Raw genomic sequence first — 25,902 nt, 5'->3', positions numbered from 1 at the left:
AGTTAGTGCAATCCCCACCCCGTGTAGAAAGTCTTAGGGGAATGCAGAAACTTGAGAAAGAGACAAGGTGCTTACAGAACATGAGAGGACAGCAGTGGTGGAGTGGGATTGTCAGGTTGCTAACAACACCCTGACTTCTGTATTAGCAAATGGAATTAATTTCTTGATGTGTAACCTAAACTCTGGGATGGGGAATAGCGGGTATGGGTTTCCAGCATCTGTTCAGAAGTTGCATCTCAATCCCTGTCCCAGAGGTAGTCAGGTCTCCTTCTTATACTCCCACCCCCTTCGAGTGTGGGGCTTGCTGGTGGGAGGTCATGGTGGAGAAGCAGCTTTGCTCTTTTTTAACCCAGTTGCATGCATTTGTTGAAGATGGGATGGGCATAAATCAAATTTCCTGTTCTGTGAATGAACCTTCAAGCCCAACTTCTGGGATGGTGTTGAGGTCTTTTCAGTATTGTAGAGCAGAACCTTAGGAACTGGCCCAAGAGAGAACAAGGATGAGCCTGGCTTTCCTTCCAGTAGGAAAGGAAAGGAAGGGGTCTAGGACGACACTCCAAGATGGCTATTATTTCACATCATTAAATTCTTTGTCTTGAGTTAAGCAAAAAGCATGTTACTACAGTACAAACTAGAAAATAAGCAGGAGTTGCTATTTAAAAAATGCTATGGCATAGCAAATCTCTTCACCCCAAGCTGTATGCTTTTTGCAGATTTTAGAGTAAGCAAATTGAAAAGGGTAAAAGATAACACGTTCTACTAAGCCTTCCCTTATATCTCAACTTTCATTAAGAACTTAGTTGTCTGTCTTCATGAGTCATAAGGTGTAGGAGAGCTCTGAAATTTCATTCTTGGATTTAAATGGTAAGTCATACAAAGGTCCCAATGGTTCCTAAAATATTTGTATTGTGTTCAGTAGCAGAAGTATGTTAAGTTTTGATGGCATAGAGTAAAAGTGCATTATGCAGAGTACTGTTGCCACGTCCTGAATAAAATCTGTTTTTCAGTGTGCATTTACCAGCATGCTTATTGCTGAGTCTGGCACACTGTATAAGCAGGACGGACTGATTTTTGAAATGGAGGATTGGCAAAAATGCATTAAAAACTATTTTTCTGGAAATGATTTTGTACTGAAAAATTCATTAGGATAAAATCTTAACTGGATAATTCTGGTTCGTTTGTGCAAGTAAACAGACCACAGAAACTTCAGAATTGCTTGCAGCTATTCTGGTGGCAAGTCCTCTGAATGGAAGAACAAAAACCTACCTTAAGATTTCTTTGCAGTGCTCTGGCAAAGCTTAAGAGTTTTTTAACATCTCAAAACACGTTTGACCTCCCCACCCTTAAGCTATTCTGACACTCTTTACCCCACTGCATTTCAACAGGAAAGAAAGATCCTTTTTATAGCCAAATGGCTTCCTCTTCTCTTCTCCCTCTTTTCCCTTCCACCCCCCACCCCAGAGTGCCTTTCTAGTGTTTAGGCTTCAGCTGCTGCCCGGATACTGGCTACATCTGTCTTGTTTAGATGGTCCTAAGGAAAAACAGCACAGAGCATGACCAGAGGGCCAACAACAAGATATGTTTCTTTTCAGATCTGAAAGGAAGCCCTGCACTTGCTTCTGCCTGTTTGCCTAAACTGTTTTTAAATCAATCACAGCTAGGGCTGGTAAATGCCTTCTCTTCCCTCTCTCAAACTCCGAAACGCTTAGATCCTAACGAGTTAAGTATGGTGGTGTTCACAGGCCATTTCCCCTTGTACCACTTCCAATCGGATGAAATAAACCCTTTTTAAGGGCTCTCTTTGAGACAGCCATTGGGGAAAGCTTGAAAGTGGAGTGGGGTGGGACTGGGAGGTCTGGAAAGCCACAAAATGTTTGCACTTACCAGTAGGCTGGGCTTTTGTATGGGCATTAAAAGGGATGGATTAAAAGGTGATTTGGGGTCCGAACACTGCTTGATGTTTTGTGGGGGTTGTGTTGTAAGAAAGATGGTGGCTGTCAAGAAAATAACTGTAGGGGCTGATGGAGGACAGTGTGGTTCCTTTTTTGGGGGAGTCTTCTGATTTTTGAAGTGGAGGATGAAGGCTGGGACACGACAATCTGTGGCAGTCAAGAATGGTGTTAAATCTTGGGCTGGTGGGTCTGTTTTTTAAAGGTAACCAGCTGGGGTTGGGAAAGGGAAACAATGCATCTCCATGAAATGCATTTATAGTTGAAATGGATTTGTTCTTGTGACAGTATCTTGTAATATAAAATAGGAGGTTTTAGTACAAGCCTCTCAAGCATTTATTTACCTCCCAACTTGCATGTTAGCCTGGCTCTGCTGAGGTGCCAGTTTTTGGTTAGAGGTCACTTGTTAGTGTGTTACTCATGGAGTAAGAACAAATTGCACAGGGTTAGGAGATGCAGCCTAAATGGTTGGTGTGTTACTTGGCTCTTTAAACTTTGCACGAGCCATTGCAAGGGTGAGACTCTTCTGGGTTTCATCTGTAGTAAGTGCTTGAACTTTGGAACCCACTTTCCCTGCTTTTGTGTGGGGAGGCAGAGCAAAATGGATGTTTGCACTGAACTCAGCACGTGCACCGAGCTTCAGATAACAATTTGGCTTTTTAACATCTGTGTGTTTGGCGTGTTGAACCAGCAGTACAGGGCTGTCTCTGTATTGGCACTCTGGACATAGGAAAAATAACTGTGAGCTCACAGGTGCTTTACCTTTTGTTGCCATGTGCTGCTGAAAAATAGCTTGTGATTCTGTGCTGGTGCGTACCCTAACCTTGTTCTGAGGCTTCTTGCTTTGGTGAACAGACTCTGAAATTTGTGACTAGGATGTGTTTAAAAAAGGCAGCCTCTCCTAATATATGGTGCAGAATAATGTGAACTAGTAGTTCAGGCATATTTTTTTTTAAAAACACTTTCCTAAATGTGGATTAAATAGGGAATTAGGCTGACACACACACGAAAGAATTTAATAACTGAGTCCTTTTGACTTGAAGGGGGTAAATTTCAACTTCATTCACTGATTCAATAAACAAATCTGTGGCCCAACATCTAATTCTCAGCAGACCTGGGTGGCCACACACTAGAATAATAGGCTGTGCCCACCAAACTGGCAGGACTCAGGTGCTGGCACAAACTGCTGTGTATACTACCTGGATTTTATCGTGACCAAGAGACCTGTGGAGCCCACAGAGTCGAACACGCTTGTAAATAAACTGGAGCTTTGTCCTGACTGCTCTTAAGAGGAGTGGATTTCCCCAGCTGAAACGACCTGTTAATCCCCAGGACCTCCCCAGTTTGAGACTTGTGCGCTGTTTTACAATCTGTGGCTTTCCCCTGCAGAAACAGTGGGATGGGGTAGAGAGTGCAGATTAAAATGGTGTGTATAAATTAAAATGATTAGCGCTTGCTTTCATTTTCAATTTAGTGATGTTTTGAGTGTCCTGACTTAGCAAGAGGATGCTGTAAGGGCTGGTCTGGCTGCAGGAATCCTGCTCTCCTTGTCCCTTAGCCCTGTGTGCTGCCCTCTTTCCCCTGGTGTGGGGTGGGAGGAGGGGCTCAGCACCCAGGTTGCTGGAGAAGAGGACCCAAAAGGTAAATGTTCCCTGTGCACAGGGGCAGCATGTGTCTGGAGAGAACCCCGCTGGCATTAGTGATAGCCCGTGAGGGGAAGCATGAACACGGACCTGCCATTTGTATTCCTAGCCACCAAAAGCTGATGTTTGGCCTCTGCAGGCTGCCCCCAAAGCCTCCAGCTCCTCAAAATGGAGGCTGTTTGCTGATACAAAGGCAATCAGCAATGCTGCCGGAGGGCGTTCCCTCCCCACCACTTTGCTCCTTCGGGCTGTGGTTCTGCAGTGGCCAGAGCGAAGTGCATGCTGCTGGGAGGAGGGGCAGGGCAGGCTGGCCCCTGGCTCCTAGCTGCCTGTTCACACAACTTGCCTTTGCTCTGGCAGCTTTTTGTACCTTCAGTAGTATTCCCAGTGCTTCCAGCAATCAGTACAACATGCTGTATCAGGGAATGGAGCTGGCTTGTCAGCAACTCTTAGATTCGGGGCAGCTTTCAGCCAGATTGGATCTTCGATGGCATTGCAATATGCTAATGCCTGCAGGAGGGAATTCACTAAGAACTGGGGGGCTGCTCTTTAATAGGAGAGTGTTACCTTGAAACAGTTGTGAAACTTCAGCTGAGTATTTGCAAGCATAAATCTGAGGTCATACTTTCACCATAAAATAGATGAATGTTTTAATAGGTTCATAATCTGAAAGTAAAGCTGACTTCCCTGGCTGTTCCTACATAGCAGCCCTAGGAACGTGCAATGCTGATGAAACTAGACAGAAGAAACTGTGGGACTGGGGTGATTACCAGGGGCTAAGAATCACTCAGGGCTGCGTTGGATCTGCTTGACACCACGAAACGACAGGATGAATAACTATCTCTTAGAGTAAACCTTGAACCACATTCACCTTCATAGCCAAAGCATTGCCTGCGGTGAATTTGCTTGGCCTCTTTTCTTCCACATTAAGCTATGCAGTTAGCACAAGCTCAGTCTTTATCAAGCAGCAGCATTGGTCCAGTGCATGAAGAGAAAAGTGTTACAACTGAAATCTGTACGGGTGGGTTTTCCCCCATTCCTCTATTTACATAGGCTCTCTATAAATACGGTCTTACAATGTAGCTATTAACGCTTGGTTGTTAAGTTGTTGTCCTTTATCTTTTAGATTTGTTGCTTGTGTCTGGCACCACAGCTTTTCACCTGTCTTCTAAGTCAACACTTGCTTTATTTTTTTTTTTTTGAAACAGGCTTTAAAGAACAAATGTAACTTTGGGCTAAGGGAAGAATATTAATGTACAGTGTAACTGGGGCTTCTGTTCACTGTAAGGGTCTTTTGACCTGCTTTATTAGTGGGGGCATTGTTCTGGTAAGCCATTCCAGGACCCATCCTGCCAGTCTTCTGCACAGGATTAATCATTTCCTCTTGACCTCCTGCTCTCTTTTCCTAACATGTTGCATTGATCAGAATCCTTAACTCGCAAGTTTGCTCCTGTTTTTTAAAAATGGGAGGAAAAGGAGGGGGGGAAGGAATGCAAAGAAATTAGGTATAATGTCTGCTGTTAACATTCTTAGTAAGCTTTTTTTCCTTTTTTCTTGACTCCTCCCTTCTTCCCCCAAGAAAAGAAATCCCTTCCTGGTCTGTATTAGCTCCAGATCTCAAGCATCTTGAGTGCCTCTGTTTCACTAGAATTATGTTTTCTGAGCATGCAACTTCCTGCAAGATCAGTTTTGCTTATAGAGGTCACAGTTAAACTTCACCTAGCCGAGGCTATCTGCTGCTGATCTACCAGATTAGAGCACTGTTAATGTTCTCTATCTGCAGTATTTCTACCCTGGGTAAGCCAGCATCAAGAAAATACTGCATGTGACTCTTATGTTTTATTTATGCCAGCAGAGAAGGGTATTAATGAGGTCATATAGGGTACATCTTAACAGAAAATTCCATGTTTGTTTTTGCTGGCATCTGTTAGGCCTTCAACGGAGCTGTTGACTTAGATACAAAGGTCTGCTGCCAGCCAGTCCCAATTACATCAGGAGCAGGAAGGAATACTTGCTCTGTCCAAAATGACCAAGGGTCCCTGTCTTCCCCTACTGCCTGTTATCAGTGGCCAAACTGAGCTCCCAGGAGCGGTCCTCTCAAGGCTCAAGACTTCTTGGCTGAGCTAGTTGTTCTGGCCCACTGTCTGAAGTGTTAATGGCAGCTTCATGGAAGAAGGAGGCTGAAAAAAGCTGTTGTGGTTAAAAACAAAGCTCTGCTCCTCATCAGGCCTCTTTGTGCAGCTATAATGTCCAAGGTACTCTTCTACTCTTCACCCTTGAGGTGAAAGCATCTCAGCTTTTGCTTTTCTCCAAGCAGGAAAGAAGGCAAGGTAGGATTTAACACTTCCTGGAAATAAGTTACTGTGTTTGTGTGAATAGTGATGCCAGCTGGTAAGCTGTTAAGTTCACGGCCCTGATAAGATGCAGTGCTAGATGCCAGTGCCACTCCCAGGAGCACTTTGTGCTGCCCGGGCTGTGTGGGGATCAGTCTTGGTACTCCAGGTTGGAGTCACTCAGGGGAGTGGCTCTAGAAGACTGAGAAATGTGACAAAGCATATATCTGAAGACTTTGCATTTCTGAATGTTGGAAATGAGAGTGCCAGGAGTGGATCATGAGCTGGGAAGTAACTCAGTGTGGTTCTAATAAAAACAGACTGTAAACTCTGTCTCTAGTGAAACTGTTACTCCCATGGAGCAAGAGAGGTCAGTGTGACTAGAAAGCCCGTCCACTAAGCCCATGGAGTCTGCTGAGGCTGAGACAATAGCCCTGTGTTCCTGAAACTGTGGGGGTTATTAGCTTTTATTAACCATTTGTTTTGGAGGAATCTCTGAATTCCACTTCGGTTCCTGCCCTGAGGTAGGGTTATGGATTGTCCTTCCAGTAAAAAAAAAAAAAAAAGGCAACAAAACCCAAAAAACTGTCTTCTCACTTCAAATAAGCAGCAAATCTGGACCAAGCAAGAAGACCACGTTACAAAACCAAATTTTTTGTTGCTTTGTGTGCATTCACAAAGGAATTAGAGGTAAGAGGTCCTTTCATAAAAGCACCTCTGTGGAGGAGGAAGTGGGCCTGCTGCCTGCTTGGTAATAGCCCAAGTAAAACAAGCTACCTGCCCTGAAAGAGTTCAGGCTGATCGCTGTGCATAGGAGCTCTGGGGGAGCTGCACCTTTCCAGCTTCTTGCAGAAGGTGTTAAGAGTGTGTGAATGGAGGGAGCTTTCAGCCATGCCCAAGACTTTGCTTTAAATAGTTGGTTTTGGCTGCTGTTGGCCACCACACCCAAACATCCAGGCTATTGTCCCCAGCTTCTGCTGCCTGTTGTTCTCTCCAGCAGCTCCCCGGTATCTGGCTGTAGTGATAAGAGGCACAGTAGCAAAGAGGAACGTGCAGTTGCAGAAAGGGGGCCTCTTTGGTCACCCCTGGTGTAACTCCCACAGGCCTGTCTGCCTTCTCTTTGTGTTTCTCCTGTAGAAGGCTCCAAGGTCCTTTGTTGTCATTCAGTGATAATGGACTGCTTCAGCTGAGGAGCACGTGGGGATACTGCATAACGTTGTGCCTTTGTCATGTGTCATCTTGATGGCCTGTATTGGCAGTCATTGCTATCATCAGTCAATCTAAGATGATCTAAGAATTTCCTATTGGCTTTTCTTTTTTCTTTCAGAGCAACTGCTGTAGGGGTATGCATAGATTATTTCCATCCTTCAGACCGAGTGCTTGAGAAAGTCATATTAGTGGTTCTCTGGGAGTTCCTTGTTGATGGTTTTGAGTTTTAGGGTGTTTTCTCCCACTGTGAGCTTGAAATATTAACTTGAAACTAACTGGAAATACTGGCTCTGATCCCTTCGTAGAGATGAGAATGGAGGTGTAGCAAATCTTCTGAGTGGAACTAGAAAAGTTATCTTTTGCATAGCAGCCAGAATGGGGCTGAGGTAAGGTCAGGGCAATTGGTCAACTACCATCTAATTGCATTCCCATAGCACTCTTCTTCCTGCTTAAGAGCAAATGGTAGTCTGTAGTATTAGGCTGCTCCTTATGGTCCAGAAGGTATACTTGTCTCCCTGGAGAGCTCTTGGGCATAGATCTGTCTTGCTTCTAGCTCAAACAGAAGGGCCTTCTCAGGAAAGTATATCAAGTAGCTGGATTTCATAGGTTTTTGACAGAACCATAGAATCAGAATGGCTTGGGTTGGAAGGGACACTAAAGATCACTTTGTTCCAACCCCCCTGCCATGGGCAGGGACACCTCCCACCAGCCCAGGTTGCCCAAAGCCCCATCCAGCCTGGCCTTGAACGCCTCCAGGGATGGGGCATCCACAGCTTCTCTGGGTAGCCCGTTCCAGGGCCTCACTGCCCTTAGAGTAAAGAACATCTTCCTTATATCTAATATAAATTTATTTCTTAAAACCATTATCCCTTGTCCTATCACTATAACCCCTGACAAAGAGTCTCTCATTAGCTTTTCTATAGCCCCATTTAGGCACTGGAAAGCTGCTCTAAAGTCTCTCCAGAGTCTTCCTCTTCAGGCTTAACAACCAAGTCCCTCAGCCTGTCCTCACAGGAGAGGTGCTCCAGCCATCTGAGCATCCTTGGGGCCCTCCTGGACTCTCCAACAGGTCCACATCCTTCTTGTGCTGGAGACCCCAGTGCTGAATGCAGATTGCCAGGTGGGGTCTTATGAGGGCAGAGCAGAAGGGGACAATCCCCTCCCTTGTCCTGCTGGCCACACTGCTTTTGGTGCAGCCTGGGACACAGTTAGCTTTCTGGGCTGCAAGCACACATTGCTGCTTCATGTTGAGTTTCTCATCAACCAACACCCCCAGGTCCTTTTCTTCCAGGCTGATGAGAAGCTGCATCACAGTATAGTACCCACTTCCAAAATTACAGTTCTAAAATAGCCATATTATCCAGTCCTAGTTTAACATCATTCGATCTCTTTATATGAGAAAACTTAACAGGACTATGGGTTGGAAAGCTAGGAAAGTGGGGAATGGCTATTTTTAGCAAGGCCTCTTCTAGCTTTGAGTACTGTACCCTCTTCTCAGGACCATGGCATGGGAAGGCAGTGCAGCAACAGCCAACTTTCTAAAGCTGTAGCTTGCAGACCTGATGCAAATGTTGCTCTGCCCCTCTTGTAAGGAAAGCAGCGGTGGTAGAACCTATCCTCTAGCAAACAGTGGGTACACATTACCCTTGCTTCAAGCAGCCTACCATGGTGTCTCAGGAGTGGGTTGGAGTATGTGCTAATGTGGTCAAACCAGAGTGCTGACCAAGTAAGAATCTCAGATGACTTTTCTCTGAGATATCTTGACAAAGTTGTGTCTTCAAGTCTCTGTATAGGAGACATCTGTTGTGGTTTTCTGTTAAGTGTTACCTGTATTGGGTACCTGCAGAAAGGTTTGAAGGATAAACAGCCCATCTGTAGCTCTTTAATTTACCAGCTGAATGAACTTTGAGATTGTTTAAGAAATTGCTGGTACGGTCTTCCTGCATTCTGTTCTGGTAGGATTTGTTACTAAAGCAGACTTAAAGTTAACAGTAGGTTTGGACAGAAGTTTCACTTCTTGTGATGAGCTGTGTGACCTGCATACACAAATCTGCGTTCGAAACCAGTTATATGCATGCTGGCTGTCTGAAAGTGAACATTTCCTAGAAATAAAGGCTGTGAGCAGAGGGGTTGTTGTGCCCACCCTTAGTTGCTCAGGTGGTGTGCTTTTCCCTGATTACAAAAAGAACAAGGTAGCTGGCAGCACAGGGGATGTTTTCAACTCAAGTCATCAATGCCTACTTGCAGTTTTCTGAAAAATATTTCTCCCATGCCATGAAGGGTTGTGGATGTGATTCAGTCCATGCCTGGAGACACTGCTGTGACTCTTAGGCATCAGAAATCCCTTTAAATACCTGTTCTGCCCCTTGCCAGGCAGCAATAGCCCCAACTCCATTCTAGGAGCTTGGAAGCTGATGGACCAGAGCTGAGCATGCACAGCCTTGGTGTTCAGCAAGGCTGTGTGTAAGGACCAGGTTGGGAACTCTTACCAGAGGGGGCAGTAGCAGATAAAATTTAAGGTCTTGGAGACTAGAGGGAGATGATAGCCTTTGTTTCTATTTTTGCTACCTCAGCTGTGTTAAATGAAATGTTCTAGTTCTTTAGTCTGAAGAACCATGATCAGTCACAAATGTATTGCTTAAAAATACATAGCCAAGACTTTAAACTGTGACTTCTAAACTTAAATTATTCCAGGAAAAATGCAATTTTTGGATATTCTCAAAAAAGTATTAATTGCGGTTTTAATTTCTCCTTGCTCTCCCTACTAGATGAATAGAAGTTACTCGCATGATTCAAATGTTTGAGTGTCTTTGCCTTAAAGCTTGATAATTTTCGAACTGCGCTTACAGCTAGCAGAGCAAATTTTGTCTGGAGAGATTGAAGGGTTTGTTTAATCTTTGCCTGCGAGACCTAAACTCCTTTCCACCCCCACCCCTCTCAAGGATAATATTGCACTGTGCCAGATTGCCCATATTGCCACCAGAAAATTGCTTGGACCACTTCTTACAAAATCAAAGGTCAACTCCATGCCTTGGTGGCAGCTGGGAAACTAATGATTTAATGCTGCTTTGACCTTTGGCTTCCTAGTCCGTTTGAGCCTGACCCAATGTTTTAATTTTCCAATACTGCTGGGCAGTTGGCTTTTGTCTGTTTCCAGATGTAACTTGCATATTGAGGCCTGTTACTGAAGTGAGAACAAAACAACAAAACATCTCGGCCTAAAAGGGGAAGGAAAAATAACAGCACCTAAGTTCTTTTAAACTACAAAATACAGCTGCCCAGCGAGGCTTGACATTGCTGGCTGTAGTTGGGTTTATCATAACAAAATGTGAATATTTGTCCAGCATTTGCATCTAGACCTAAAGCATTTTAACTGCAGTCTCTAAAATGCCACTTTTTACAGGTCTGTAAAAGGTAACTTAATAAAAACAGTAGCTCTTTCCCATTCTGTTCCCAATCTCTTCAAATCGTTTTTTTTTCCCCATGATTGGAAGAAAAATCAATGTTTGATCTGATTGTGGGAAGCACGAGAAATGTGAGCAGTTGGCTCACGAAAACGTGTGTGCTGCTTTTTGGTGGGGGGGAAAGTGTGAAGTGAGATGGAAGGCAGTGATGCCTTTGCTTTTACTGATTAGGAATTTCCTTTTTTTTTTTTTTTTTTTTTTTTCCTCTCAAAGCACGGCAATGTTTGATCAAGCATCAGTACTTTGAGTACTTTGTCGTGGATTTCTGGTGTATAGGGTGAGGTGAAAATTGCACTGTTTCTTTACAACCCCCGCACCGGGCACAGCTTGAATTTGCTATTAATGGTGTGATAATGTTGGGGAAAGTACCCTGAAGTGACCATTCTTTCAATGAAAAAAGGAATTTCCATATGCATCAGTACTTGAGTGGAATCTTTCCAAGCACTCAGCAATCCGTTTTTGCCTGGCCCGGCTGCCCACCAGGTACCAGGACTTGCTTCTTGCCTGAATTACAGCTCAGCTTTCAGAGGTCGGTTCGTACCCGGCCTTGTGTGTGAGAGGTTAGTTTTGCAGAGCAGATGGGCTCCTAAAACTTTTATGGTCTCCAGTCAAATCACCTCAAGCTGTAATCTCATTAAATCCTAAGTGAATCAGTGGTCTGGTTATTACTTGAAAGGGGAGTTACAGGAAGCGATGTTCCTGATGCAGTAGGTCTGTCTTGGTACTAAGCTACCAGAGGTACTTGCCTGTGTGTGTGGCTCTTAAAGTTGCTCCATTACTTTGATTACAGTGGAGGTGGTATGCGGGGTGCAGTGAGTTAACCTCTTGGTAGGGGACAAAGGTAGAGCCGCAGCGTTTCCTGAAATCCCTATTGTGGGCATCTGTTAATTTGCAGAGTTGAAATTCTCCCCTGCACTTTTGATCACACACCCCCATTACACTGTCCCAATAAGCCTTTTGTCTTAAATTAACCTCAGAGCTGACTTGAGGAATCACAGTGGAGTGCTTAATGCACACAGTTGCTGTGAAAGAGCTGCGTGAAGACCTTGTCAGAAAACCCTGGAGCTCTCCCTTCCTCCTTTCTTTCATCAGCATGTTGTCTTTGGGAGTTCCTGTGCTAGACTTGATTAAACAGATAAATAGGCTGAAGCAGAGGAAGGCAGGTAGCTTCCTTGAGAGTCTTTTAACCAAGCAGACTTAATTTAGTAAATTAATTTACCTGTGCTTGGGAATGTGGCTAAACACATTTTGTTCTGCTGCCAGGATTGCAGAAAATCTCTGTACAAAAACTGATCTATCCCCTGAAAGTTTTTTAGCAGGTAGGGGACATGAAGGGCTAGCTTGGCAATGCACTGAAAAGAAACCTGGCTGCTGCTTAACTCGTGTTTTACAATTTGATGCGTTTGTCAAAACCTTAGTAACTGAATGCCAGCAATGCCTGGCTGTAATGCGTGATGTGGGGACATGAGCATTTGTGAAGACTTCCTGCTGATTGTGCCCAGTTTTTAAGAAAATATTTTGCATTGCCTACCTGGTTTCCCCCCTCAGGACAAAACCCTCCTTTGTGTAAACCCAGTCTTTTGGTGAAACTGTGTACCCCAAATGCAGTTGAACTCCTGGTGCTTGTCAGCAATAGCAGATTTGACATAATGTGGATGCTGCACTTCCACATCTTTGCTTCGTAGGAAAGGTACTCTTAAGGAAGAGCCCTTATTTAACAAGGCAGTGCCACTTGAATCACAAAACTTTTTTTGTAGTTAAGACTACTGCCTCTGTTCTCTTCCCAGGCTTGAGCAAGGAGTTAACCATGTCGGTTATCCCTTCTCCCCTCTTCCTTTGAGCCACGTCTGGTTCTCCTCCCTAGTTCTGCCTGGATAGCTTTTCTTTTGTTTTTACTGTCGCCTATTGAACAAACCTTCTATATTTACATTCATCCTGATTTAAAGCTCAAACAAGGCTACAGTTGAAGTTTAGATAAAGGTTAACTTGCCTGCACAATACAGAAGCAATCTAAAGCTAGGAAGTGTTATGTGGAACAGCTGATGTTGCTGTTGAGAAGGTTGGTACTTTCACTTAATGTTTTAAAGTATTTAAGCATTTTAGAAAACCAGAATGCTTTCCAATTCTTAGTCTGATGTATATTGCCGAAGCATGCCAGGGTTGGCCCTAAACCTGTTTTAGCTTGGTTAGGACAAAACTATAATGCTCCATAACAATTTACTTGGCAGCAGTGTGAACATATACACTGTATACCACACTACATACTTGACCCATGGGAGCCTCATGGAATGGGTTAAAAATAGTGCGTGAATCATAACTTAAACCTTGAGTGGGACAGAGGCTTGTCTTTGGTCTCTCTAGACTGAACATACTACACAGTAACCGTATCTGACACAATGACAAAATACGATTTGTTTACTGTTTGTAAGCACTTCAAATCTTCTCTGTGGTTTGAAGGAGTTATACTGCTTTCCTTCCATTGTTTAATTATATTCATCCTGGGATGCTTCTCTTCCCTCATCTCCCAAATTAAAAAAGAAAGCTTTCTTAATTCTCTCCATGAGGGCAAATAAAAATAAAATTGCAGTACTTGCTTTCTGTCCTTCTGTCATAGTTATTATCTTGTTAGTTTAAAAAAAAAACTTGGAGGGGGGAAGGGAAGCCATAGGATTTGAACTTGTTTGTTCCTGTATTTCACCAATTTGGAAAGAAGAGGAGGGCAGGTAAGTGAATAATTTAGAGCTCTGAAACTTCTGAGGTCTTGCTTCTGCTCTGTCACTGGAGAGACAAGGAGCTAGAGGAACATTAAAGGCATACTTGAATTCTCTATCAAGACTTGTCTGAAGCCTTCAGAAAGAAATATGTTGAATTCTGTGTTAACAGCTTGTAAACAAAGGTTTCGGTTCTTACGGTTCTGTAATGGAGATAAAATTATTCTGAGTAAACACATCTGCCTTCTAGGAACAGATCTACTTATTCTTAGATCTGTTTTTCTTTTATGATTTACAGTACCTTTTTGGCAGCAACTGCAGAGCCCTGTCATTATATGATAGATGGACAAGAATTTACTCATTCACTCACAAGGGATTAAAGAGTAACCTGCAGTAATGTTTGTTATATGATTATTGAAATGCCCTGTGGCTGTTAAGACAGCTAGGTCTTCCAAAACAAACACTAAATACTAGAGTTCATTTAGAAGTAATAGTGCACTAGCACCCAAAGGATAACGCTTTCAGGAGGAGTCTTTCATAAAATGTGATTGTATAATCCTCTCTAAAATTAAGGGGAATTGTAACAAGCACGCTAATCTGATAAATTTGGTCTTGGCTTTCTACTACTAGCAGCAAAGCTTTGATCCTCACGTTCAACATCATTTCTGGGAATAATATACGCAGACATACGTGCCAAGTCATATGCTGAGAGCAGATAATGATTATTTTGACATGGATGGTACAATTAGGTGGTATTAGCCGAGGAACCCCGATACAGTGCCTATATAATATGCTGTGAGAAGCTACTGCCTGGCTCTGCGACTCACCACTTCTTTCTTTCAATGCAGTCCAAATTTGTTTTTGCTTAATTAAGTTTCCTCATTTATGAGGAATCCCAACCAAAACCTCAACATGTTGTAATCTTTTTCTTCCTGCTCTGAAACATGTGTACGTAAGCTAGTAAAGTTTTTACACTTGCATATTTTTAGTGTGAGCGTTTGGGAGGATGATGGTAGAGAGGGAGAGTCTGAATGCTTTTAAAGAAGATTTCTTCCAAATGTTCATGTTAGCAATTTTTAGGTTTCAGCGAAGAACAGTAAGTTTTTTCAAAGACCTCACCCAATAAGGAGTTCTTGTATGTGGGTATACAGCTATAAAAATAGTGATTGGGACAGTGTGAGGCAAGAGGAGAAGAGAAGGCAAAGAACAGAAGAGCGGGCCAATTCAGTGCTGCCTTTGTGCTTTCCACAAAACCTGTTCCACATAAGCAGTAACTAAAAACATTGCAGTATAAAACACTTGGAATGGGTTTATATGTCAGTTTTCCCAGACAAGTCTTGCCTGTATTTCCTAATAAAAGGCTACAGTCGGTCATATTTGCTTTGACCTGAGTTTGATGTGCATATGGCACTTGGAGGTAACTGGACTTGTTTAATAGGCATGGATTGTTTCACAATTAAAGAAAAAAAAGTTAACAGCTCTTGCTGTGTGTGAGTTCAGTACCACAGCCATTCTTGTTACAGCTTTCCTCTAAAGACAGCCGAGCTGGAAGGCAGGAGCAGGAGGAACAGCCAAATTGCTGTTCCCCATCAGGTGTCCAACCTGCAGTAGCAGACAATGCCGAATGCTGGGGGGAAGAAAAAGAAGGGTGAGACTTTCTCTTCCCCTGTCCACCTCAAACATGTGCACACTTGGCCAACCAGGCAGTTTCTTCCTGAGAATGTGAGAGGCAGGAGGAATTCCTTCCTAATATCCAGGTGATCAGCTTATGCCCTAAAGCATAAATCAGTAGTGCTGTTCTTTGTTTTTTTGCTCAGCACAGCTTAAACTGTCATAGGGTAGCAACAGAGTGCTGTTTGTGAATTTAAACTGATGGAGGTATTTCTTTCTTGTATATGCAAAAGCGTTTGAACCTTACCACAAGGCGTCATTGCAAGCAGCCCAATCCCTTCAGTAATTGCTATCTCTGTAGTGATATTAGCTTGCATAATGCTAGGTAAATCTGTTGGAGAGCTGATAGTGGAAAAGGGGGAAGGGACGGCATCATCCACAAGTATGTGGGCTGATACTGCCTACAAGGCTGTTACTCTTAGCAGAGTTTAGTAGTGGCGGTGTTAGATAGCAGAATTGCTTCATTTTGCTAAATTTATATCTGCAGTTCTTTGTTAAAACGGCTTTGAGGTTAGCTAGCCTAAAAGTCGATGCATTTTTCCATCCATCCTAGCACAAATTCTCCTTTTAAAAAGGCACAGAGATGCTTTTCAAATTCTCTAGAGATGATATAACATTAAAAAATTTTTAAGAAATTGGAACAGACAAATCTCCCTCTGATTGGGAGAGAGAAATGTCAGGATAGAAATTAAAGCTGTTGATACTTAGATTTTTATATCAATGTCACTTCCATATTGAAATGTCATCTCTGAAACTTGTTACTTCTGATTTCTGTTCTAGTTTTGACTCTGGGTTCCCTTGCTCATCATTGCTACATAAGCAAAGAGGGGAACCACTAGACTAAAAGGTGCAAAGTAGGCTAAGCATTCAGTTGGAGATGGAAATTCATAGTTGGGTAGTTTTCTAGTATTCTCTAGCTGCTGTAGTTTGAGTTAAAGGTTAAATTCACGTGGTGTTTAAACAGTTTTTCAAATATGCACTGCAGTATTCTCTCTTACGAGTATTAGATGCTGTAGTTGAAGTGTTACACTGTGAGAGAGAAAGCAAAATATTCTAAATACTTTTCTGAATCAAGACTCCTAGTACTGCTTGTTTAAAAACAAAACCACCCCAAAACTGCTGTGGATCTGTGTCAGTATTTTAAAAAGTAAAAACCTGCAAAGCCACAGTTCCTCTGGGTAAATGTTCTTTTCCCTCAGCTAGTTTTCTCAGCTCCCTAACAATTGAGCATTATGAAATTAAGATGTCTAGCCTGGTAGGTTCTCTGCCTTGTGTGCCCACCCCCCCCCCCCCCAGTGAAGCCCACTAAAAATTAATGGGAATCTGTTGTGTAAATAAGACTTAGCTCACCAAAGAATTTTCCTAGGTAGCAGTGGTTTGACTACAGGCTCTGTAAAAAAAAAAAAAAAAAAAAAAAAAAAAATCCTGCAAAAGACCTGTTTGTGCTAGGATTGGGAAACTGCTCTGGCAAACTGTGCACAGTCCATCAGCTTAAGATGTTCCCCAATTGACTCTCTTGCATGAGGAAGAGCTGGCCTTTGAAGGAAGGCTGGGAATTTTGGAGTTTGATTTCTCATTTCCCTTATCGAATTAAAAGGGGTTAGGTGTTTCTACAGTATGTTAAGAGACAAAGCTTCTACCTATTTGTTTGCAAGGCATATAAATAATAGCATCCTTGCTGTCAACCCTCTGTAATGGCCAGCCAAGGACCTGAATGGAGGTGGTGGTCTCTGTAAGGCAAGGAGCAGGATAGAGCTGAGGAACACAGATGTGAAGGGGTGAGGACTCTACTGATGGTACCCACAGGTAAGAAAGTGGGAGCTCCAGCATACCTTGATTCCCATTTCTAGCATTTCTAGCTCTTCATGGGCATGGAAGAGAATTTGAAAGGCTCTCTGATGTTGAGCTGTGTGTGAAAAGAGGAAAATGTGCTGAAGAAGTTCATAGGGATGTAGAGGTTTATTGGTTTTCACTTAAAAAAAAAAAAAAAAGGTTAGTGTGATTGCAAAACAATTGTCAATCCATTGCAACTTAAAGCATCACTGAAATTGCAGGCAAGCTTTGGCAGAGAAGAAGGCTCTCTTTTAAGAGATCTAAGGAGGTAGGGATGCTGAGCAAGTGACCTGCAGGGACTCATGACAGTGGCTTGGACAAAACGGCCTTGAAGTGGAACTGGGTCCTGACCCGCTCTAATATCTGCATCCACAGCAGGCTATTAATGTGCTTTCTTGAACTGTTGAATATTTAGATCCGCCCACTGTCCCCTGTGCCAAGACCACCCTGCTGCTACTCGTGTCATGTAGATTTGGCATAGAAGCTGCATTTAAACAGCTAATGAGTTGCATGCTGAAGCACAGGCTGGTCTCCCCTATTGAAAGCTCTAAAAGAGCTGACTTATCACTGGCTGCATAATCTACTAGCTATTGATACTATTGCATTTGCCAGCAGACTGGCTACTTTACCTGCTTAACTGCCAAAGCAGATGCTGTGACTTTTTTTTTAAGACAAAAGAAATGGAGTTTTCTTACCCCAAACAATTTCTTCAGAAGGAAATTTTGGAATGCAGATTTACTGTTACACGCTGATAACCCACTGTGATAATTGTACCCGTGCCACTCAGTATTAATATTAGAACAACATTAAGCCTAGCTTATCCCTATTTAGGAAGAATTGGAGCAATGTGGCTGTGAAATGCTCTTTCTAGTCTATTGATGACCAGAATCTCAGAGGCAGTATGTTGCATCAGATGTCCCAGTTAACCTGCACCCAAGAGCTTCAAGGAAGCTAGCTGATGAGATGATAATCTCCAAATGCCAGACAGACACCAGGCAAGTGGTGCAGTGCTGTCCATGTTTGGAGTGGATGACCAGGGTCCTGCAGCTGGCAGAGGTGCTGCTGAGGTGCTTGGGATGCTGAGTTTCCAGGGCTTCAGGTGGGTGACTAAATTCTAGTTGTAAGATTTCAGTCCAAAGCACAGGATTCAATTTTGTATCATGCTGGAGCCAGAGGAGCCTTAAATTGGCTTTGCCAAGGGTGTGACTTCCTGCCTCCTAGTGCAGACTGCTGTGCCACTGAGGATGTGCCCTTCAAAGTGGAACTTGGTTGTCCTTTCTAACCCAAATCACTTTGAATTTGTAAATGCTGCTTTCTGCTACAAAGATGACTTAAATGCTCTTTGCTTACTCCCAGCTGACTAATACCCACTGGATTTTTTTTCTGACTTTGGTTAGTGGAACCGTGCATCTTCCAAAAAAACTTTTAATGTAAGTGATCTGACTACCAACATTGCCACATCAGCTCTCTAAAATATGCAGCTGCTTTTACTGGCTTTATGACACAATAGCAAGACTGGAAAAGGTTTAAAAAAAAAAAAAAATCACAAAATGTAGGGGCATGATAGGTTTGGTTTAAAAACCTCTTTTAATTTGTCAGACTCAAATCTGGTTAGCCAGTGCTCATCTCAAGTTCACAAGGTCAGATTGAATAAACCAGTTCCTAAAACGAGTTTTCTGCTGCTTGTAAAGATCCCCACATCTCTTAACTGGGATGGAAGGCGTGAGTGGTGAAGGGTGGTGTGGAGGTAAAGGAGAATGCAGGAGGTACAGGGCTTCCTCTTCCAGCGGCTGCCAGCTACCAGGGTGGTTTAATTTTAGGGTGAAACAACAGCCCTGAGCTGTGGCTCCCCACCAGGAGGACTGCTGGTTAAGCAGGGGTTGGTCTTCCCCTTCATGTACTGGGCCTCGAGAGCTACCTGTGTATTCGTAAGTTATTTGATGCTTATCTTCAGTATTTATATTTAGTATTCGTGTTTCAAGGGTTATTAGTGGAGAAGTTAAGGTACCTAAAACGCTACTCCGATCCTGGTGTGAAACAAACTAATTGATGCAAATCTGTGCTCCAAAGTTGCATTTAAAATGGGAGCTAAGAACCAGGTTTGTGCAGTGTGAACAATATTACCTCTTTCCACTTAAACTCTGCAAGAATTGTCTACATCAGGCCCCGATCCAGTTCTCCTGAGTGATGTATTTATGCTGTTAAAGCCTGTGTGTATTTTAAATATATATATAGAGCTGCATGAATGATGTGGGGAAGCATTTTTTTCTAGATCTTCTGAAAAAAAAAATAGTGGAAGAAAAGGACTGAAATTCCCTGGAAAATGAGTTTATACTAAATTCATAATGCTCAAAGCCTCGCATAGTACCTAACAAAGCCACTGGTGTTCGAGTTATTGTCAAGGGAATTAAATAATAAAACACCTTTACTAATGGAAAATTTCAGACTGGCTACTTTTTTCCAAAAGGTAAAACCAAGAGACTACTGTTTTGTCTGTGGGGTTTTTTGTTTAAGATTACAGGCTAGCTTTCAGAGCATCAGACTTCATTTGTGTTTTAAAACATAGCCTCCTGTGTTGCTGCCTTGTGCTAATTCCTAACACTGGAGGCTTGAAGAAAAATCTTGTCAGGGCTCTGAAATGCCGTGATGACGGCGTGTTTTGTGCAGTGCAGCTATGTTCCACATGTTTTACCGCCAGTTGTGTGCATACATGCTCTTGTGGGCTCTAAAATGAGGGAAATCAAGTGTTGGCAAGCTGGGGGATGAACGGCATCAGCAGGATGGCTGAGAGGCCGCTTATTTAAATGCAGGTTAAGGATAAGCCTCCTCAACTGCTGTTTTTGCTGCATTTTCTTCTGTCCCGGTGCCTACTACATTCCACTGCTTTTGTCTGCCCTTGGTATTTGGGAAATTTTGGCGAGGGCTGGGAGGTGGGGGTGGGGGGGAGCGCGCTGGAAGCTGGTCAGCAGCGAGGAGAGGAGCGCTGGTGTGGGAATTGTGGAGTGGGGTCAGGGTTTAACTTTAGTGGCCATTCATCAGATGATGATTGATTGCTGTGCAGTCCCAGGGGACGTTTAACAACATCTCCGCCCATCCCCCTGCCCCCTTTGAAAGCAGATGGACCAAAAAATGGGGAGAGCGACACCCAGGAATTCCTGCTGTTGTAAAATGTTTTTACGGTGCACTGTACAGCCTTTCCTGAAGCAATCACATTTATGGCCTTGCTGTTGTATTTCTTGGGCTGCTGTGGCTGTAAAAGATGAATAGCCCTGTAATATGGTTCACTGATTCTGTTTAAATTGAAGTAGGCTCCCTTTATTGTTTTGTGTCTAAAATTGTGTGCCACCAATTCAGGAAATATTTCCTGTTTGGGAAATAATCAACCCATAGCTGATTTATTTTAAAATAAATCACTTTTAACTATCTCTGAAACTATTCTGCTTTTGCTGCTGACTTTTATCTCTTCATTTAATTTTGATGGAACTCTAAAATACGATTTAATGTAACAAAACAGCTCTCTTAAAATATACTGAACTTGCTCATGCAACTTCTTCTTACTGGAAAGCTTTACTGAAATGAGTGTTGATAAGGTAAGTTTTTCTCCTAAAAGCAATCATGGTTTTATGTAATTATATAGGAGAGGAAAAAAAAAACAAAACCAACAAACTAGCACAATTCAGAAATTCTTTGAAAGCAATCTGTTTCTGCTTTCTCCTTGCTTATTTCCTTCCTATCTGTGTTAGAGAAGAAAATATGGTTGAAGGCTTTACTTGCAAAATGTCTTTGTACATTCAGGAAAATGATGAAATTAACAGGGCGATGGTTGATTAGCTTAGATCTCTTTAGTTAGCTTGCTTAGTATTGTCTCTGCTTCTTCAGGTGGAGGGGGGGATTTTTTGTCTTTGCTCTTTAAGTGCTGTTTTCCCGGCTGTGTGTCATAAGCAGATCCTGTTTTGGAGGACTTGGTAGTGCTCTTCCCTTCCACTACCCCCACCCATCCACAGTTCAAGACTCTTCTTGTTGTTTTAAGGGCAGTGATCTGGGCCCAGAAGGAGCTGTATGTTGCTGTATTAACCGTGCAAGAGAAATTCAGGGTGGCCTTGCTGCTGAGAAAGGCTGAAAGGGGGAGGCTCTGCCAGCTTTTAGGTACACTGCAGCTGCATTGGGGCTGAAATGAGAGCAGAGTCCTGTATCGTCCTAAAACCTATATCAAGGAAACACAAAATCAGTATACCAGTTTTTAGATAAGTTGCTTGTTTGTGTGTTTGCTTTTCTCCCCCCTTCTTAGAAGCATGTATAGAAGCTCTACCTATCAGTACCCAACGTCTGTTCCCTGACCTAGGGACTGGGATGCGAAAAACTTGAGTATAACAATAAATGAGTGGCTGTGGATGTGAGCACAGACAAACTGGATGCTGTGCTCCAAGCTCTGTTGGTCTGACTGGCACAGATTCCCCTTTGCCCTGCACAGCTGAGTACTTCCCAATTTAACTTGGGATTGCTGAAAGTCCTACTGCTTGGTAGAGCCAATGTACATCCTATTGTGTGCTCCTGTTCTTGTTTTCTCATTTGGGGTTGGTGTGCCCAAAGGGGAATTTCTGGGCAGATCTTAGCTCATCTAGGAGTTGAGGGGCTCTTCCAGTCTTTTGGTGACCACCTTCATTCCCCACTGAGTGCCCTAGGGGTATTAGGCAATTGTTCTTTCTCACCTGTGTATTTAAGAACTGTTTTAAATAACAGTATACTGATGGAGATCAGTCCATCAGTCTGCTTCTTCCCCTTCTTTTTACCTAAGCTTGGTAATTCCTTTGCTCCCCGATTTAAATCTAAGTAATTTCACCATTTTCTATTTACGAATTTTCTATTTACAAAGGAACAAACAGGAGGTTTTGTCAATGACTTTGTAGTGTTTACTCAAAATACTTTAACCCACATCCTACATAATCTGCACACTTCTGAAATGAAATTACGGCTCTTGTCACTCCTCATTCTAAATTGAAGAGGGATGTTTTCCACCACATGATGGTGGGTGGCAAGAGGCAACTGTGAATGTTAAATTGAGTTTCTCTTTGGCTTGAACAGCAGGATGATTCTTTGCAGTGGACACCGTCACCTTCCAGGAATGCCTGGCTGGCAGGACAGGTCTGTGGTGTTTACCCTAGCTTTTGCTTCTGGTGTTGCCTACTTTGGAGGGCTCGCAACAGATTTAACTTGCTTTTGGACTTCTGTTCATATGGTCACCATTTTCCTTTCAGCTGCTCTGCTTGATTGAGGCCCCAAATCCCTCTTGTATGTTTTTAAAGTATATCGGATTCATATGACTTAACTTGATACCCTGTCTTGGTTTTCATTCTCTCTCAACTTCTCAGTTGCTTAAGTGGAGTCATTCAGCAACATGTAATAAACATTCCCTGTAATTTCAACAGCAAAATTACAGAACGGCATGAGCAAGTGAACATTGTATACAGATTTAGACAACCGCAGTGTAAAGACAAGGAACTCTGTAGTTGAGGAAGATGTATATAGAAAAATGCATTCCAGAACTGAGGCGGCTTTTACATCCTTAAAAAAAGGCTGAGGATCTGAGACGGTGCTTAAGGGTTTAGTATTTGAACAGAAGCAAAACGAAGTCTGCTCCAATTTCCCTACAGCAAAACTGAACCTTCAAGAAAAGGGTTTTAGTAAAATCTGACACGTGCACAAATGCACACATACCCCTTTGAGAAATTAATCCGTGTACCACTTCAGCTGTTGCACTTACAGGAGCTTAAAATGGCAGTTCATGCAACACAGGAAATCTGAGGGAATCACCTGTCCCCCTTCCCCCTTTCTTTTGTGGGAGAAGGGAAATGGGGATGTCATGTGCTGTATGGCAGGCTGCTAGCTGCAGTCAGAGGGGCTGGATGACAGCTGTGAGGAGACAGCCATATCGAATACTTGCCCGGGCTTTGTTCTACTCTTGCTGCCTTTTCTGAGGTAGACCTTAAATAGCTGGTGATGGAAAAATTATTTGTACTGTAAGCTGCAAATAAGGCTCCACAGTGGTTTTCTGACTCTTCTGTGGTAGCCTAGATTTTTCTAACGCTACTCTAAAGTCTTGCTCTTAGCTACATGCACTTTCTTAGAGGCTATCTTGTGTTGAAGTTTTGTGTTCCCTTGCATCTTTGGAAACAAACCAGCTGATCTGTTTTCTTCTAAGAAAGCAGTTCCATGGAAGATGCTATTTTTGTGTGCTACTTCCCTCTACTGGATGGAATGGAAATTGTTATGGCTAGTGAATGGACCCAACTATTAGGTTGGGCTGATGCCTTGTGTGCCTTGTGTAAGGCTTTCATTGTGAAGTGAAAATACTTTTCAAGTGCTTTGTGAGTCGAGTGAGATTTAGTTATTACTCTGAGTTCCCCGTAACACACAAACGCTTTGGGCACGCTACTGTCTTGTCTTGTTCTCCTCCAACTCAAGCATCTCCAAGTATCACCAGTGTAGAAATACTGTGGCAGAGCAAAGGTTTTGTTGCTTTGCAGTTGGGAGTGGTAGGATTGAGTTCTGCCTAATACTGTCGTTGCCCTAAATAAGCATAAGTGGTTTATGTGCTTTGGGAAAACGGGATGGTTCTCAGCATGTGTAATGTCCCCACTGGGAGGGGGAAAGGTGGGGATGCTCTATTTATTCTCCGTTGCAGTGATTATTGTGACCCACTTCAGAGAATGTAGTGTTGTGTACGCAGGAAAAGTCTTCATCTGAAACTTGCCATAGATGACATCTCCAATCTGTAAGTGTTGGCAGATGGCTTCCGTTCTTAAGAGGAGCTGATGTGGACATTCTTCCTAGTATTGTATTGCAAAGAAAACAATGACACTTCCATCTAACTGTTAAAGTACAATTTGGAGCTTACTAGGAGGGATTGCTCTTCCTCTGTGGAGAAACTATTGTGAAGTCTTTGCCCATTGCTACTGCCTTCAACCACCCTTTTTAAATTATCTGTTTTTTCCTGTCACTTTTTTTTTTGCCTTCAAGTCTTCACCAGACAGTGATACAGGTTTTTCTATTCTAGGTACTGCATTTCTACTGTGATACTTGCTCTGTCCCCATATGTCGGGAATGTACCATGGGACGACATGTGGGTCACAGCTTTATCTACCTCCAAGATGCTCTTCAGGACTCCAGGACTCTTACCATCCAGCTCCTGGCAGATGCTCAGCAAGGACGACAGGCTATTCAGGTAAGATATTCCCAAATGAAGTGCTTAATTTTTCTCTTCTGTTCCCCCACAGCTTTTTCTTTACAGGGCAAGGTGTCAGGCAAAAAGCTCTCTGCTTCTTCTGTCAGTCTTCTCACCCCTTCTGTTCTCCCAGAACTGACAGAAGTTGCTGTGTAGGTGAAAAGAGTGCTGTTATGAATTTTGCATTCTTGCAGCGTAATCCTGTCATGCAAATCATAACATATATGAAGATCTGTCCAAACACACTAGAGCATGAAGCATTTTGAACCAAGTTCTGATCTTACGTAGCAGTGCTGAGCATGTTTTTGTTTTTACAGTTGAGGCTTATTTTCACATGTCTGTCTTGTCTGTACAGCATCTGTACTGAAGCCACCTATAAGTCTGGTCATGTGTGTTCAGCGTTGCCACCAAATGTAAAATCAGCTGTTTGGATTAGTGTGGAACTTCTAATCTAATGTTGGGGAAGGGGTTGGTTATCTCCATACAAGGATTGCTCTGACTACACAGGTGCATACTGCATCCTACCTCAGCTATTTTACAATGCAAATACGAATACTGAGCGAGAACCAGAAAGAACGTAGCACAGTTCACAATTCAATCTACAGAAGGAATTTACACAGGGAATTAACCTGCTGAGGATCTGTGGATAATTAACTTGTGCTGAGTGTAGTATCTAGTACTAAACATTGTAATATTGCCAGTAGTTTTCTTTGCATGAAGAGTCTTTGGACAGGCAAGGTGTAGTGCAAAGCTACTCTGCACTACCATCTTGTTCTGTCAGCCTTAAACGCTTTAAATTTAAGCTGGATACTCAACACTTCTATGTGAGACTTAACCATCAAGACTTTTTGAGTAAACACTAGCAGAAGAAAGTAAGCATTCCCAACTGGATGCGCTTTCCTTGCAAATACATGGTACAGGAAAAAGCTTTCCATTCATCACTGCTTATTTCCAGTAGATGAGTATTTGGGTGGGTCTTTTAAATTTTCTTACGAAATCTGTTAAATCTCATCCTCTGAAGGGAGTGGTTGCTGCTAATAGTGGTGTTTCCTAGCTCTTTTCTTGTGGTACTACAGAATTCCTGTGTACTCTGGGCAGGTGTAGGACTTGTATCTAGAGGGCTGGCTGCTCTGAAGTTGGGATCCCTTTCTGTGATGTGAGGCGATAACTTCCTGCCTCGCTGATAAGTGAGAATAAACCCAAAGTTTTAGCCTGACATATAGCTATAACCTTTTCTAGGTAAACTTGTTTAGTGGATCAGGAGCAGCTAAACTTTATCTCATTTGCACCTGTGGGATGAAATAAGCATTGTGATGATATATAGACTTTTAAAATGTTGATACCTCCCTTCAATTTATGGTGTTAACAGCTTGCATACATCAGAACAGCAAACACAAAAGTTTTGGAACTGAATGGCTGATTTAAAACTGCATGTCAACACAGAATCCTGCAAACCTTACCTTCTAAGACTTGCTTTCAATTGAATTGTAAGGCTCTTCAGCAGAATCCATACTGAAACATTTAGCATGTCCCCAGAATGAGCAAGAAGGAAGGGATTATACTAGTTTAAAGAACCTCAGTAGTGCAGTGTTTTAAATTTCTCCAGGCTGTCCTGGACAAGGGCTTGTCTGTTAGTAATTAAATTACTGCTTTTGACCTCCCGGGCTCTTAATCATTTAACTGGTCTGGATAAATCATCTAAGTAGTGACTGTCTCTTGGAGCACACACTAGCAGAATAACACTGAGTACCACTCTGCTAGCATTGCAGGCACGCTGTTGTGCCTCCTTGCTTCCTACTGGGTTTACTCTCCTCCTTCTCAGTTCTCTTCTGGCTTTTCTACTGGAGGCTTCTGCTATTGTGGTGAG

General features: G+C 42.8%; 1 protein-coding gene across 1 annotated transcript in view; it reads left to right on the top strand.

Annotated features, from left to right (window-relative positions):
* TRIM71 (tripartite motif containing 71) overlaps nucleotides 1–25,902 on the top strand; it is a gene marked incomplete at its 3' end in the record, with an annotated part of 53,636 nt that overhangs the window by 15,579 nt on the left and 12,155 nt on the right. The window contains exon 2 of the mRNA XM_082755063.1: nucleotides 23,868–24,035. Coding sequence (XP_082611189.1) covers nucleotides 23,868–24,035 — 168 coding nt within the window. The remainder of the gene's footprint in view (nucleotides 1–23,867; nucleotides 24,036–25,902) is intronic.

The sequence above is a fragment of the Aythya marila genome (genome assembly GCF_965140915.1).
Source record: "Aythya marila genome assembly, chromosome: 2".
Taxonomy (NCBI): domain Eukaryota; kingdom Metazoa; phylum Chordata; class Aves; order Anseriformes; family Anatidae; genus Aythya; species Aythya marila.
Note: the sequence above shows the minus strand (reverse complement) of the source record. Positions and strands in the feature narration are given on the sequence as shown.